Source organism: Ambystoma mexicanum, chromosome 13 (assembly GCF_040938575.1).
Source record: "Ambystoma mexicanum isolate Mex_15411 chromosome 13, UKY_AmexF1_1, whole genome shotgun sequence".
NCBI lineage: Eukaryota > Metazoa > Chordata > Amphibia > Caudata > Ambystomatidae > Ambystoma > Ambystoma mexicanum.
In genome coordinates, this window is record NC_090938.1 from 601704232 (window position 1) to 601719247 (window position 15016).

The following is a 15016-nucleotide window of genomic DNA, read 5'->3' on the forward strand; positions in this document are numbered from 1 at the left end:
ATATGCCTCAGTGGCAGTCACAGGGAGTATTTTGCAAGTGATCCAGGGACATTCAGAGAAGGTTGCTTGCATCGGCTCCAGGGTCAGGCGCAGGAGCTGCGGTGTGTGGTCAGTCAGGTAAGTGGCAGGAGGGAGCCAGGCCCCAAAAACCAAAGGCAATGTTCAACGAGACAAACTCTTACCAGTGCAGACGGAGAGCGTGAAGGAACGCCGACAGCCCCTCCATGATCAGCAGGATGGCAATAGTGAGCGTGGCGAAAGCGGCAAAAATAAAGACCAGCGCGATCCCACCGCCAAAGTTCTTCACCTGGAGGCCAATATGCATCACCATCGTCCACAGCACTTCGGAGAGCTCTGAAGGGAAAGAAGCCACAGCAGAATTAAAGCCAAGCACTGGAGAGGACTTTAAGCAAAAATTAGATCTACGCTGGGCCGTACACAACTCATTAAGAAATGGAGGACAACCTTGCATATAATGCACCTCGTTTGTAGGTCAAAGGTGGCCCATAAACATCGTAATGGAGGCATGTTCATTTTGAGCTAAAACACTTTACATAACAATTAATGATATTTAGCAGCAGGGCAGTGCTATTTAAGGTGGTGCAATTTATTGTGGATGCTTAAATCCAATTACATGCATGTACTACTAAGGTCAACATGTTTGTTCACAGTCAGAAAGCAGCCCGTCACCAATTAATTTGAAACTAAAGATACAATGCTATTTAATGGTGGTGGGCCAGTCTGGTGTCGGACCTGGCTTCAGTAGCATTATAAAAACACTATGGTTTCCAGGGAATTATATCAGAAATACTTTAACCATTTCAAGGGTCCTTCGTCAATCGTATGCACAATAATAATAATAAAGTGTTGATATCTTATGTTTATACTAGTAACACAGCACTGCTACAAATGTTTAAACACTTGTGTTGCATGCATATGATTACACATCAGTTTTGTCTAATAACACCTTGATTCTACTAGAATTTAAGACTGGGCCACCGGGTTGTTCTGCACGCCCAGCACACGTTCTGTATTTCCCCAGTGTTCAGACCATTTCAATGCTATGTTGAGGAAAATTGTCTTACAGCATCAGTTCTTCTAAAAGAAACTCTTGCGTCTTCTACAAGCTTTTATAAGTTAACATGATTTACCATCGCAACACATCCTGCCATCCCCCCACTCCTTCAAAGTACACATCACATCTTACTTCCCCAAAACGGGGAGCAAGCGTGTTAGAACTGCATCCCTCTATATTGCTGACACCCAACACTCACAGTGTGTCTCATGGCCGCCTGGTCACGTGAGAGCCAGCCAGCTGCCTGCATTTAGCCGCTTTAAGTGTGCCGTCATGCAGCCAATTGACAATTAGGCCATCTAAGGAGGGGGGGGGGGCACTTAATATAATTACTTATTTTATGATGGATGCAGTACCCCTTGATAAGATGGCAGAAAGGAAATCCCATGGATTACTATGCAGGCCTACTGGAATTCGGAATTATTGGCCAGGCCAGCGGAGTAGACCCATCCATATTGAGCTAGTTCCACATGTCCAGATGAAGGCCGCCTGTGCTGAGGCAGAGGGGCGTCCTGTACCTGGATGTTGTCAACATAAGGGATTCATGTTGTGTTTTGTTCTCATATAATCACACCTGTAGAAAGCCGTGCACACGCTTACGGAATGATTTACTGCACATCCACACAGGGGTTCTGCATACCATTAGCAATATCTTCATAAAGTTTGTAACTTATTCCATGGCAAAGTATAAATAAGGTTGTCTCTGGCGAATGTGTCTCTTTTTATACACGGTCTATTTTTTTAGTATATTCTTGATAGCACTTTTAACCCCACACACAAGATCATAAGGGCATTGTTTTAATACATTATATGTAAACCGCATCTTTTGTGAAAAATACAAAATAAACAATAGTGGTTTGTATTTAAGATGTTAAAATGTAATGTGTGTTTCTTATATTATGTCAACTAGTTTGAACAGTTTTTCAAGAGTAGATCAGAAAAATAAGAACATTTGCTTGGTGCATGAGATGATACTGAGGGTTGGATGTCCATTCTTTTTTCAGAACCCACAATTTAAAATGAGGCAGTCCGAACAAAGGTGTTCCCCCTTTTTGTGCCGTGGTTATTTTTTCCGGATTGTTAAGGCGTGTGTACCGGGTGAAGCACCCTTACCTTGTTTTTCTATACATCACATCATACTCCTGATCAACAGCCCCCCAAAAGAGAGAGACCAATCACACCTGTGCAGTTGCCTCAGTGTGACGACATACCCATCGGTACGGCCCAGTAGTAGCCAAAAATCCTTTCACTCCCTCCCACCCTTGTGGGCACTGATGGGTTTTCAATCCTAATTCACTCTGCTATCAGACTCACCAAAATGACACTTGTTCTGCTCTGAATCAGTACCTACATCTATTAGGTAAAAGGGACGTCTTTGTAGTGAGCAGGATCAGCCTTCAACAGCCCTTGTAGACCAGCCCTTGTAGACCACAATATACTGCTGCTGGGAGAAGTCCTTTACTCTCACGGCACATCTATAGACTGACCCCAGCAGACACAAAAAGAGTTGGTCTTTCCAAGAAAACATACTTTATCCATCCGGCAGGCTAATAATGCCGCCTCTGTTGGGGTATTTCAGTGGTGCAACATAATGGAAGACAATGCTCATGTTCCAATCATTGGTTAACGACATAAGACATCCATTGCCATGTTGAACTGCAATATTACAAAAGACAAACTGGTGCTTACATGTATTACAGCGCCTGGCCATTGGAGGTAGACTGCTGCCAGCTTCAGTGCTATTACTTACGTGCATGTGCCAAGCTGAGTGCCCAAAGTCGCAGGTAGCTCGCCGTGTTGGAGATGCACCCCAGACAGTATTCAATGGTATGGATGGATTGATTGATAAGGGCGTCGCCAAAATTAAACTGCAGAACAAAAGGGTAGACAACAAGCGCTATAAAACCAGACCGGATTCAGACTCCCCCTGCTACCCCTCCACCAACCATCCCTGATGTGCAACCAGGGTCCCCACCCCCACATGCATCACTTCAGAAAAGACCAGAGACCGGATTCCACAGAATAGCAAAGTGTGCCCGGTCGGTATTTTAGACTTCTCCCTTCCCGGGTGGGTAACCAAGAACGAGAACCGCATTTTGAGGCTAGCAGTACAATGGCATTCCCTGTATGAGGCACCCAATGGCGCATGGTACATCCCTCCCCCAACCCACACATCCTAGTTGGGTTGCTCACATGTTTCTATTCAGTGATGTGACCATATAGCTAAGGTGCAGATCTAGCCAATTGTCCATGGAAAGTAGCAATACAATACAGTAATGTATGCAACAGTACAGAAGCCCAGCTGTAGTGCAGTGGCACTATGAGGGTGCAAAAGGCAACCACTGTTTCCTGTGGACCATCGCTCCGAATGTATACAGTACAGAGTCAGGACAATGGTTGGTAGGTTAACCTTCAAGCATGTAACTGCATTTAAGATCTCATCACTCCGAATCTATACGGTACATAGAGGCAGGAGAATGGAAACCCTTCAGGAAATAATTGCATTTATGGAAGTGTCTTCTCTTGGCCCACTAGATTTTTACTTTGCTTAAGTTCCATGCAGGCGAATATCACGGTGTGGCTGCCCAATATGCCTTTGACCCATCAATGGCTAACCCATTCATTGCCTGTGTTGTAATCCTAGGCACATTTAGGTTACTTATCAGCCTCCTGTTAAGCATTCTCTCTAAAGCAGTCACAAAGGCACATCTAACTAAATGTGTTTGACTCCCAAATTACACAGCTGCAAGCAGTTTCTTTCAGAATGATTGACCCATGTCGCCAGCCCATTGGTGTATCCGACATCGCATGTAAGGTGAGCAGATGACTCCATGGCATCATGATACCAGGTTGCCAATTCCAGCACTTCATTTTAATTGAAAACTTGTATTTCAATGTAGCTGCCAAGACAAACCACGGCCACCATAAAATTGAAAGTTCTTAACACTACTTATGGCCCTTTTGTTGGATATCAAAGTTTTGATAACTAGGATTTCCTTTAACAAGCCATTGTTATATAGGTACATTTCTCGAAATGTTTAAAATTGAAGTGAACCGTACTACAACTCCCAGGATACACCAGTCTGTCTCATCAAAGCAAAGGACTGGAATAAAGTAGCTCTATGGCACGGCCTCTGATCACATGCCTTCGAGAAGAGCGATAAAGATCATTTCTATGCCAGACTCGGTTGCGGAAATACACTGACATTTTGTGGTAGGATGTGCTTCCCTGGAGAATGATTATGAAACAGAATTGCCTTGGGTGGACCCGCCTTCCATCCATTTTCCTGGTCACTCCTTCTTGCTCATTTCTGCTTTGTTACTTTTTGTCACTACCCCTTTGTGACTACAACTTTCTGCAAAGAAAATGCCACCCTCTGAAAAGCAAAATCGACAAGTACAAGGGTTTGGACTCTGCATAACCGTGATGATGCTTTCCTACATGATAAAGATGATCCGGTTTGATCAATAATGTATGTTAGTCAATTTTCCCTGGTCTTGTTGGTTTCTGTGCTTGGTCTGCCACCACCACTTGGCATCTTAAGATCTTTTAATACTATAGGAATGCACAGGTACCACCCCCTGCACTTCCTTGAGCAATGTATGAGCTACATGCAATTGGTGGAAGAGGTAAGAGGCTCTCAGACACCCCCCTCTTTCAAAAAAGTACTGCCCCCACTCATGTTTTAGATCCCAATGCGTCTATTAATTCTATATGCTGATCCCAACCAAGAACTTATTTGGTGCATGATTTCCAACAGCCCAGCACTGGCCATCATTCACAGAAATCCAAAGTTAATGTATTTCTTAAAGAAAGAATAGACGAGTATTATGCATTAGACTTATTATAATCTGGAAAGAGGAATCCTGCCGGGTGAGCAAGCAGTACTGTCAAGAGTGTCGGCATGAAGAAAGGCTGGCACAGTGAGAGAAAGGAGGCATTGATCAGCCACATGTTGGGACTGTACAAGGAAAAAATACATCTTGCTTTCTCAAAGTGATGGTTAGCGAAATAAAAATGTTTCCTGCTAAAACCTCTGAAACAAGGTCAGACACACATCTGTAGAGAAAACTAGATTTCATCCAAGGACTGCAGCCCTTGTTAAAAAAAGAAAAAATAGTTTTAGGATCACCCGACTTGGTCAAGGTAAGGGCTAGAATGCAGGTTTCAAGGTTCTATATTTGGGAATTTAACCACTAAACCATGCTGATTAAGTCTTCCGCTGTACATTGAAGACCCTCCAGTTCTACTCTTCTCCTCCCCACTTGGCAGCATTGCGTGATGCAAAGCAATTCCCTGTCTTGCGCCACACTTCCGGTAGCTGCCAAATTGGTAGTGCTCGGAAATTAGATCAACCCATTTTTAAGGACTACCGAATGTTCTTATGTTACATGTAAATCAAGAATATGTCAACCAAGTAAAAGAAATATAAACTCAACTACATGATTTTGCAGATTGAAATTCGAGAAGCAGGCAACAAATTGTGAATGAAACAAAGATTTTTGGCAGGCAAAGTATGTTAAAGGTGCGTACTTACTGGTGGGAGTGTTACCATTTCAACTTCATTCTCAACTTCATTCTCAACTTTATCCATTTCTACAATGGGGCTTACAACTATGCTCTCTCGTCTCTGGAGGAGCGCGGCATAGAGGGCAATGGAGCAAAAGCGCAGCAGGAAGACCAAGAGACAAGAACTTGACTTGTAAGGCGCTGCAATGGATGATGACAATTGCGCAAAGTATCAAAAAAGGGTGGATGGCACATTCCAAAAGAAATACATGATCAAAATGTACATGCCCAAGGGGGTGGTGGGGAGAGAAAAGACTTGAGCTTCTCAACTTAAAATAAGCATGCCTTTTACAGATACGGTCACATCATGGAACAGGCCCCTCGGCTTTGCAATGCTTGCCTTTGCTCATCTCCCAAAGCCTGTGTGCTTCGATTTCTGTGCTGGGAGCAAGGATATGAAGCTGGGGGGTTCACAGTGGAGGTTTCAGGAATGAGCTTTTAAGTGCAGTACACTCTGTTTCCCTGCAACTCTCATGTCTGCAGTATACCGGCTGTGCATTATACCTTGCATAGCATAGAAGCACTGAATGAGAAAATAACTATAGTGCTATATGCTAGAGAGAAGGTGGAGAGCAGTGCTGTTAATGGTGTGATGGGGTCACTCTTAAACCATCGTTGTATTCACAATACCAGTAGGGTGGGACTAAGAGATTCATGCAAGTGCAACAATGGGCAATCACAAATTAACAGGCCAGAAAGCTGAAAGCCAGAAGAAAGTCCATCCTGGTCCACAGCTCGACGTGGTCTAGTTGGCCATAGGCGTCATGGAAACGGCTGGTAGCACGGTATGTTTAACACTAGTTGCGGCAATTAGTCAAGTCTTAATAACCTTCAGCCACCCTTCTCGATTTCCTTACACACATCCCCACGCTTTAACTGGCAACTGGTTCTTGCTGGTACTCCCCCAGAGTATCCAGCTGGTGGTTTGCAGCCCCACAGTCTGTAGCAGCATACATAGCGGCCATCTTGCTTCTTCAGGTACATTACAAAAAACATATTGATATGGTTTTTTTGTTGTGCATTTATAATCTAGCCCTTCACTTAAAGGGCCAAGACATTTTCTTGACAAATTCACTGGACTCGCTTATGACCCAATCATGAGTTATCTGGGGAAGTCTGCAGACGGCTGTGTAGAAGTGTCCGAGTTTCTGTAGGTTGACATGCTAGGAAATTCAGAAGGCATGCAACTGAAATCCAAGCCGCCACAAGGCACGACTTTCAGCATGCTTAAACAACTTAAACTAGACTGAGGATAAGTAGAATCAGGTCTAAATGGCCAGTCTTGATAAAAGAGTGGCAAGGAAAGGCACCAAGGGGCTTTTCAAGGCTTATTGCTCAACTGAAGCAGTTCGCACTTGCCGAGTTTGCTGCTTCTCTGACCAATGTCAACTTCACTGTTCAAAACAGTGATGAGAATTAGCCATTCCGACCCATTTCATGCATCTCCCTGCCCAAAACACCTCCTCATGGGAACTCTTTAAAGGAATGGTTCGCCCAAAAAAATTGATTTCAATAATAGATGGGCAATATAAAAAAAAAACGATTGCCATTTTTTTTCTCCAAGTCCCTATGTAAAATTTTGAGCAATTCAAGCTCAAAAATGTGCAAAAGCAAGCACATGGGTGCATTTTGTGAAATGGATGCCCGCCTGTGCTGGCTTTTGCGGCACTAATGAAGGAAAAGCCAGCCAGCTGTAGTAAACAAAAGCTACCACTTGGTGGCTCTTCCTTCATTGGTGCCGGGACTCGGAGGACGCAGACCGGAGACTACAGTTAGAAAAGCTGCAGCTGCACCTCGGTAAGTGCCATTTTTTTTTTTTAAATAAGCACTAGCTGCAGTTTTTTTTCTAAGTTTTCCCGGGCTGGAGGGTTTTACTGCAGCTTTAAAAACGTTGTATTTATGTTTGCGGTAGCTTTTGAAGCAACCGCAAACATAAATACAACGTTATTGTGTTTGAAAACGCTGCAGTTTTTCTTTCTAAGTTTCTCAGGCTCCTCCGAGCCCGAGAAACTTAGAAAGAAAAACTGCAGCGTTTTCAAACACAACCGCGTTGTGTTTCTGCCTAAATCTGCTTTCCCATTTGGGGCTTTAGGGCTCCCCACAGGGAGCCCTAGAGCCCCAAATGGGAAAGCAGATTTAGGCAGAAACACTGCAGCATTTAGCATTGCGGAAAACAACCGCGTAGTGTTTCTGCCTAAATCTGCTTTCCCATTTGGGGCTCTAGGGCTCCCCAAAGAGCCCTAGAGCCCCAAATGGGAAAGCAGATTTAGGCAGAAACACCTCGGCACGTAAACACAAACGTGTTGCGTTTCTGCCTGCCTTTGCTTTCACTTTGGGACTCCGGTGCTCTCCTGGGGGAGCACCGGGGACCCAAAGTGATAGCCACGGCAGGCAGAAACACAACGCGGTTGTGTTTGAAAACGCTGTGGTTTTTCTTTTGGAGTTTCTCAGGCTCCTCCAAGCCCGGAAAACTTAGAAAAAAAAAACGCAGCTAGTGTTTATTTTCATTTAAAAAATAGCACTAACCGAGATGCAGCTGCAGCTTTTCTGCCTGTAGTCTCCGGTCCCCATCCTCCGCGTACAGCACCAATGAAAGAAAAGCCACCCAGTGGTAGCTTTTGTTTACTACAGCTGGCTGGCTTTTCCTTCATTAGTGCCGCAAAAGCCAAAGCGAGCACAGCTGCGGGCATCCATTTCACAAAATGGATGCCCCCATGTGCTATCTTTGAGCTTGAATTGCTATGAATCGTTTTTTTATATTGCCTATCTATTTTTGAAATAACATTTTTTGGGTGAACCATTCCTTTAAGCTCGCTTTAATCAAGCCTTACCAACAAACTTGCACTTGAAGTGGCTGCCAGTGCTTTTTCAAAACAGTCTTCAAAGAGGTAATGACTGAATTGGTACTGTAAACCCACTACGGGTGTAATTAAAATGTCTTAAACAGGTTGCCTTCAGCCACTCGATTTATAAGCACTCTGCGTGTCCTGTTTAAAACAAGCAGTGGCAAAGTCAAAGGCTTGTGTATAACGAATAGGCATTTGCCAGGCACTGCTATTACATTCCCAGGTACTCATACTATTTTGCACCTGCTACCATCAATGGCCAAACAATACCACTACAGGGTGTGTCTGGCAAGTGCCTTTCTTATGCATACGCAAAAAAGCCCAAACAGTTGGCATTGCATTGCTAATGCTGGTTTGTTTTGTTCCTGGTATGCGTCGCACTTTTGTACACCCTCATAAACTGGCTCACCACTTGTTCTCATCTTTGTGCTACTGTACAGGCACTCTTTGGGGGAAAACCTCTGCTATCTGTAAAGGTGTTACTGTACATTATTTCGGATTGAAATTGACATCCCTGTTCTTCAAATAAATACAAAATACAAATGATCGTCCAGCTATCCAACGTACACCTTTCCATCAGTTTGCAAGGAAGCTATCTAAAAGTGATGATAATGTGATAAGTGCCCACAAAAAAGTCTCCAACAACATAAACATGGAAATTAAATAAAGTTACTTCTGGATATCTCGAGGTCTAAAAACAAATCCATCCAATTGGATACCACATGAGGGGATTCAGATTGTAATCCAGTATTCCCATGCATGCACAAATACTCTACTCCATCCACTGAGCAGACCCCAACGTCATCACCTTTCACTTTTTCTAACCAGAAGAGCCGCAAACTCTACATAGCAATGAAGATGGGTTTGCCCACGTGATCAAACCCGTCAAAATATAACTCTCGGGTGGTGGATGAATAGTTTTCCCATTATGATGTTATAAATTGGTTAAAGAGCTTCCTGCCGCCACCAAGGGACTAATGTTAATGTTAAAGGATATTTGTATTTTATTGTTTTATCACCACCGGAGTGGTACCCTGGAACCAATAAGGAAAATGACTTAGTGTAGCATTTTGCTGTACTCTCAGTCCCAGTCCTAAAGATAAGCAGCATATCGGTCACTTTTACTCCCTAAAAATGGAAACCACTCCAAACAGAGAAAAATGGAGTATCATTATTCACAAGAACAAATAGGGCAGAATGGATTCATAGTAACCTGCCACGCTTTTACCCAACAGCTCGATGGATATGTTTCGATCAGTGGTACCAGGAGAGCAGCGCCACAGCATGGAGATCTACTAATTCTGCATGTTCTGACAAAGAACTTCGAGGCAAAAATGCATCTTTCAGTTAGCATGAAACCCTAGGTGCAAATAACTAAGTATTACAAAAAATTATGTTTTAGAGTTCAAATATATTTTTACTCATCTATAAAATAACCCATGTGGGAATGGGAATAACTTTTTACCATAAAAATAATTTTACTCCCAGCTTAAAAAATATAGGGAGTACAATACTCGCACTTCAAAAATCCGATCCAAAAGCCCGCTTAGTCCATAAGCTAGCTCACAATGACAAAATGTACAGCAATTTACAGGACGGTAGGGGAGCAAATGAGCTGTTTGATAGAGGGTACAAGACAAATATTCAAGCTTGTGGTGGATCTACCCATTCAGACACCACAACCCTTTCTCACTCATCCAGCCCGGGTATGCTATGCAAAAGCAATTAGCCACCTATCAAAGGCTAAAGAGGATGGGATGTGAGAAAGGTTGCACAATGGATGATATATTAACCACTTAAATGCAAAGAACGTAGACATGTACATCTCGTTTGACATGTACCATTGCAGGTCTGCCCTGGCCCAGGAAGTCTTGCCCCATCAATGTAGTTAACTGACTGATATGCATTGGAGGAATAGGTTTCTTAACCAGGATTTAAACTTGTACTCCCATAACAAACTAGAGGTATGGCAGGTACAGCCACATATACAAACTGCATCTTGCAAGCAGCATACACACGACTAACGTAAGTTGTGATCTTAGAATAGACAATTTTAGACAACATAGTTGGAACAGGTTGATCATGCAAAAACACACAGGAAAATCAAACCGGTATCATATGTTAATGGATAAGACAAAGGAAGGCTGGATCAACATTTATACAACAGCAACAGTGTAGGCATATTACTGCACAAACCACACAGGGTATCCAATGCGAAGAACTACTTGTGTGTCTCGTTGCAGACCCCTCTACAGTTTCGGGAAGAAGTTGTAAGTGTGCTTCTGCAACTCTTCAAAACGGCCAAACAGAAGTGCTAGGACTGCTTAAAGGCAGAAGAGGGGAATATGGTGTCTACACCTGGTTACCCTCAATATGTCGGTGGTAAACAAGCACAGCTTCAATAATAGATCTTAAGTGACCGATGCCTGGAACGTATGTGAGACCACGGCTAGACCATCTATGCGAAGGCCACTGGTGATAATGGAGGATACGAGGGATATTATACAAAGATCCTGCACTCTGCTGCCCTTTGGAAAGTTGAGGGTACAAGTTTATTCTATCAAGGTGGCCTACTTGAAACTGTAGCCGATCAGAGCCTGGTTTATACATAATTTTTTGTTTTTTGAAGGGTTTGAAGAAGAAAAGGTTAGGGGGCATGTGGTGCTGGTGAGGATTGAAGTCAATGCAGGATATGTGTGTGAAGCAGTGGAGGCAGCAGAGAAAAAACTTTTGGAAGGGGATAAGAAAAACGTCGCTCATACAAGTAAATTTCCTTTTCAGCCTTGACGAAATTCTGCTGAGGGCAAATTATTTTTGCAGGTTTATTGGACTATTTGTGTACAATATATTTTGCCATAAAGCACTGCTAATAGCTCTTGTGCTATGCCTGCAGTAAAGGCTGGTCCCAGCATTGACTTGTGTTGATATGCACAGCAGGCCCTTTCCTGGCTTCAATGTTAAGGCTTGCTCTGCCTTACTGCTCGTGCTGCAAAGTGACTACTGAGGAGGCCTAGGGCAAGTAAAACAACATCTTAAAAATCAACATTAACCAAGCAAAAAAATAAAACATGTAAAACAATATATTGTTTTGAAAAAGAAATGCCCACAAAAGGAAGTTCCTTTAAAACTCAGCCACTCACGGTTATAATAGGCAAACATAGGCCTCCAGATAAATGGTGTACATGAGCATGCTATTGGTTGGTTCAGATCATTCTTGACAGATCGTCATCAGTACGTGAGATTTGGCGAGTTCCTTTTCGGATTCCATCAGGTTGGACTGTGTCCCCTAGGGATCATGCCTCTCACCTTTATTGTTTAATTTGTACATGTGTCCTCTGTTGGAGATCTTCAGACGACATGGGATGCATTTTCACTGCTATGTAGACACTCAGATCTTCATCAGGATTGTCAACTTTGAAGAAGCATTCAGTAGCTTGGGGCAGTGTCTGGGTGAAGTGGGTGGTTGGATGTCCAATAATCAGCTTCAACTAAACGCAGGCCAAACTGAACTTATACTGTTCGGACCAAGACACCTTTTGACTGTTGCTAAGAGACTGTCTAGTCTGACCCTCCTAGGAACAAATCTAAAATTTATCTCTAGGGTTAAGAACTTGGGCTGTGTCTGGCAGGATGAACTGGGTAACGAAGGTCAGGTTGGAGTAAAAGTTCAGGCGGTGCACTACGTTTTGAGACTCCTACAGCAGGTACTCCCCCCTACATTCCTAAGGAGGAGCATGCTTCAGTGGTGGGTGCTTTGACTAATGCACACTTGGATTACTGCAACAGCCAGTTGCTCGGTATTCTGTCCAAACAAATTGAAAGACTCCAAAAAGCACAAAATGCAGCAATCAGGATGATCTTTAAGTTAGGCAGAACCGCCCATGTTTCACCGTTCCGCTGTGCTTTACACTGGCTAGCAGTAGAAGATTGCATCAGATTTAAGGAAGCCTGCTTTATTTTAAAATGTGTGAATGGTCTCGCCCTAGCATATCTGAGGGAAATGATCAAATCATACCAACCTATAAGACATCTGCGATCTACTGATTGTCATCTTCCGTCTATCCCTCACTCAGTGTATAGAACAAGGGGAGACAGAAGATTTGCTCTCTTTGGTCCAAAACTGTGGAACTCGCTTCCATTAGAAATCAGGACCCTCAAATCACTATATCAGATCCATACAGCACTGAAGACATTTCTGTTTAAATAGGTTTTTTCTACACCTGTGTTTTTGTTTGCCTTCCCTTTTGGGCTTGGCTCTGTTTTACATGAATGTATTAAAACTGCGCCGCTATACGGTTTGGTCCATCATGTGTGCGATGTAAATGTAAAATACAAATACAAATGCCTATTTTCCTCCCTAAAATCGGGCCAATAATCCCAACAATGAAAAAAAAGGGAGTAGCAGGTACACATTTGTCTGACCCTTTATTCCGGGAGGACTGCTCGATTGAATTGTTCAGACTAGTGCTATGAGCAACCATTTCACACAAAGGTCCTCTGTTATTGTGTGCCTATGTGAAGACAGTGAAGATGTGAAGGCTGTCTATATTATTAAAAATGTGTTTTTGTAATTCATGCAAATTGCTTGCTACTAAAAAAATGTGGACTGCTAGAAAAATGGCTATGTCAAAATGTCAAATTAAAATATATTTTATTGGCCTAAACACACACCAAAAACTACAATTACTACATTATAAAATAAGTTGCTCCCACTTTCCAAAATACTTAAAAACATTCTTATTTGCGGCCTGGGCAAATGTATCCAATACATTACAAAACAAAGGCCAATTACAGTAACAATGTTTTATGATCTTTCAGAGCAGCTAAATAGATTACAGACAGAAGTGTACTAGCCACGCTCAGGACAACTGCCACTTTTGCAGACATTTAAGAAAAAACGTAGAAAGTAAATCAGGCAAAGTCTAATTCTGGGGGATCGAGACTGGATAGAAGGTCAAAAGACAACAACTTCAGAGATCTCAAGTTTATATTGACCATGCGTGAGAAGGCTATCCAGGTCTGCTTTTGATTGGAACTCTGGGATTTGTAGTTCTCCCAACTTTCAAATGGTAAAGAAACTACAAGTCCTAGAATCCAAAGAGAAAAAAAACTGCTGGGAGCCCTCCTCATGTATGTATACGGGAACCCTTAGTGCCCTGCGGAATGGATGTTTATTAAGTTCTTGTAACAAAGCTGCACTGGAGTAGGGATCGAGTGTGAACCGCAGCTGTACGTGAACAGATGCAATTAACTGTTATGACTAGATTGCTACAGGATTACGTATTCAATTTAACATTGGGTTTGCTCATTCTGCGGTCGTTTCCAGGGTCGTTTTGAATGTTAAAATCAAACTACAGCAGCGAGCAGTAGTTAAAGCCTTGTATGGGGCTCTTCATCCACCATTTTAAAAACCTCCTGCAAACATCACTTTTTTGCCTAGCCAAAAAATTCCAAGGCTTCGATGGTAAGCCGATTCACACTAACCATTTTTAAAGACTTAACAGGGAAGAAAGGAAGTACTCGAATAAAGGGACGACACATCACACAAGTTAACAACTTGCTTGAAGTCCGCCCATGACACATGGAATAAATTAATGCTCACCACCTAAAGTAAGAGTGACAAATTTTCCAAAAGGACAGCAGAGCCCCCGGCAAAGTAGAGGTGGACCGAGGCCCGGCAAAGGGAAAGTCTGATAATGGCTGCTTGGTGACATTTATGGAGCTATACAAAAGTTAAAACAGACAGACGTCTCAGGAACTATGGCATAGTTCTGCAAACTTTGGCACTCTTTGAGAGCAAATCCAGCCAGCCATAAAACCTACCGACATCAACAGGTTGCAGGACTATAGGTAATGGGTTTGCCACTGTGGTGCTAATATTCCTGTAAGCAACGAGGAGGAACCTGGTGAAGATCAACATAAAAGTGAGCTTGGATGGCAGTTCTGGGCAGACTCCTTGAAAAGCTGGCCATCTCGCAGCTTAACCTTCACTCTGATTCTGTTGGTTGTGTTCACGACCATCAATCTGGCTTTAGAGCAGCCAGAAGCACGGCAACTGCTCTCCTGAACATCTGTGAAGATCTGCTCTCCAACCTTGACTCCAATATCCCCTCTGTCCTCATCCTACTTGATCTCTTCTGCCTTCGACACGGTGAACCATACCATCCTACTCAACCGTCTCCATGACAACAAGGGTATCACCGATCAGGCTATGGCTTGGCTGATCTCTTTCCTCTCTGATCGACCCGCCCAGTTCCAACTTGGGTTATTCCTTTCATCTATCTCCCTGTTTACTTGTGGTTTTCCCAGGGGTCTAAACTCTCACCCTGGCTTTTTAACCAATGCCTGGCAACTCTTGCTCATCGCATCACCATTTTCTGCTTCCACTTTCAGTGCTATGCTGACAACACATTTTCAGGCTTCCCTCGGCCACCTCCTCTCCTTCTCATCTCTGATTGCCTATCTGCCATTCAGGATTGGTGTGCCGCCAACAATCTCAGCCTGAATGTTAGCAAGATGGAGATC

The 15016-nt window shown here is 43.1% G+C and overlaps 1 protein-coding gene across 8 annotated transcripts in view; it reads right to left on the bottom strand.

Moving 5' to 3' along the window:
- The window catches only part of ATP6V0A1 (ATPase H+ transporting V0 subunit a1), a 359698-nt gene that overhangs the window by 67864 nt on the left and 276818 nt on the right, over nucleotides 1–15016 (bottom strand). For 5 of the 8 annotated variants that reach the window (XM_069634445.1, XM_069634444.1, XM_069634443.1 and 2 more), the window contains 2 exons: nucleotides 2826–2943; nucleotides 183–354 (listed from right to left, as the gene is read on the bottom strand). In XM_069634445.1, the coding sequence (XP_069490546.1) occupies nucleotides 183–354; nucleotides 2826–2943 (290 nt within the window). Of the gene's footprint in view, nucleotides 1–182; nucleotides 355–2825; nucleotides 2944–5613; nucleotides 5707–15016 lie in introns of all 8 variants that reach the window. The other 3 variants (XM_069634440.1, XM_069634439.1, XM_069634438.1) reach the window with 1 other exon arrangement.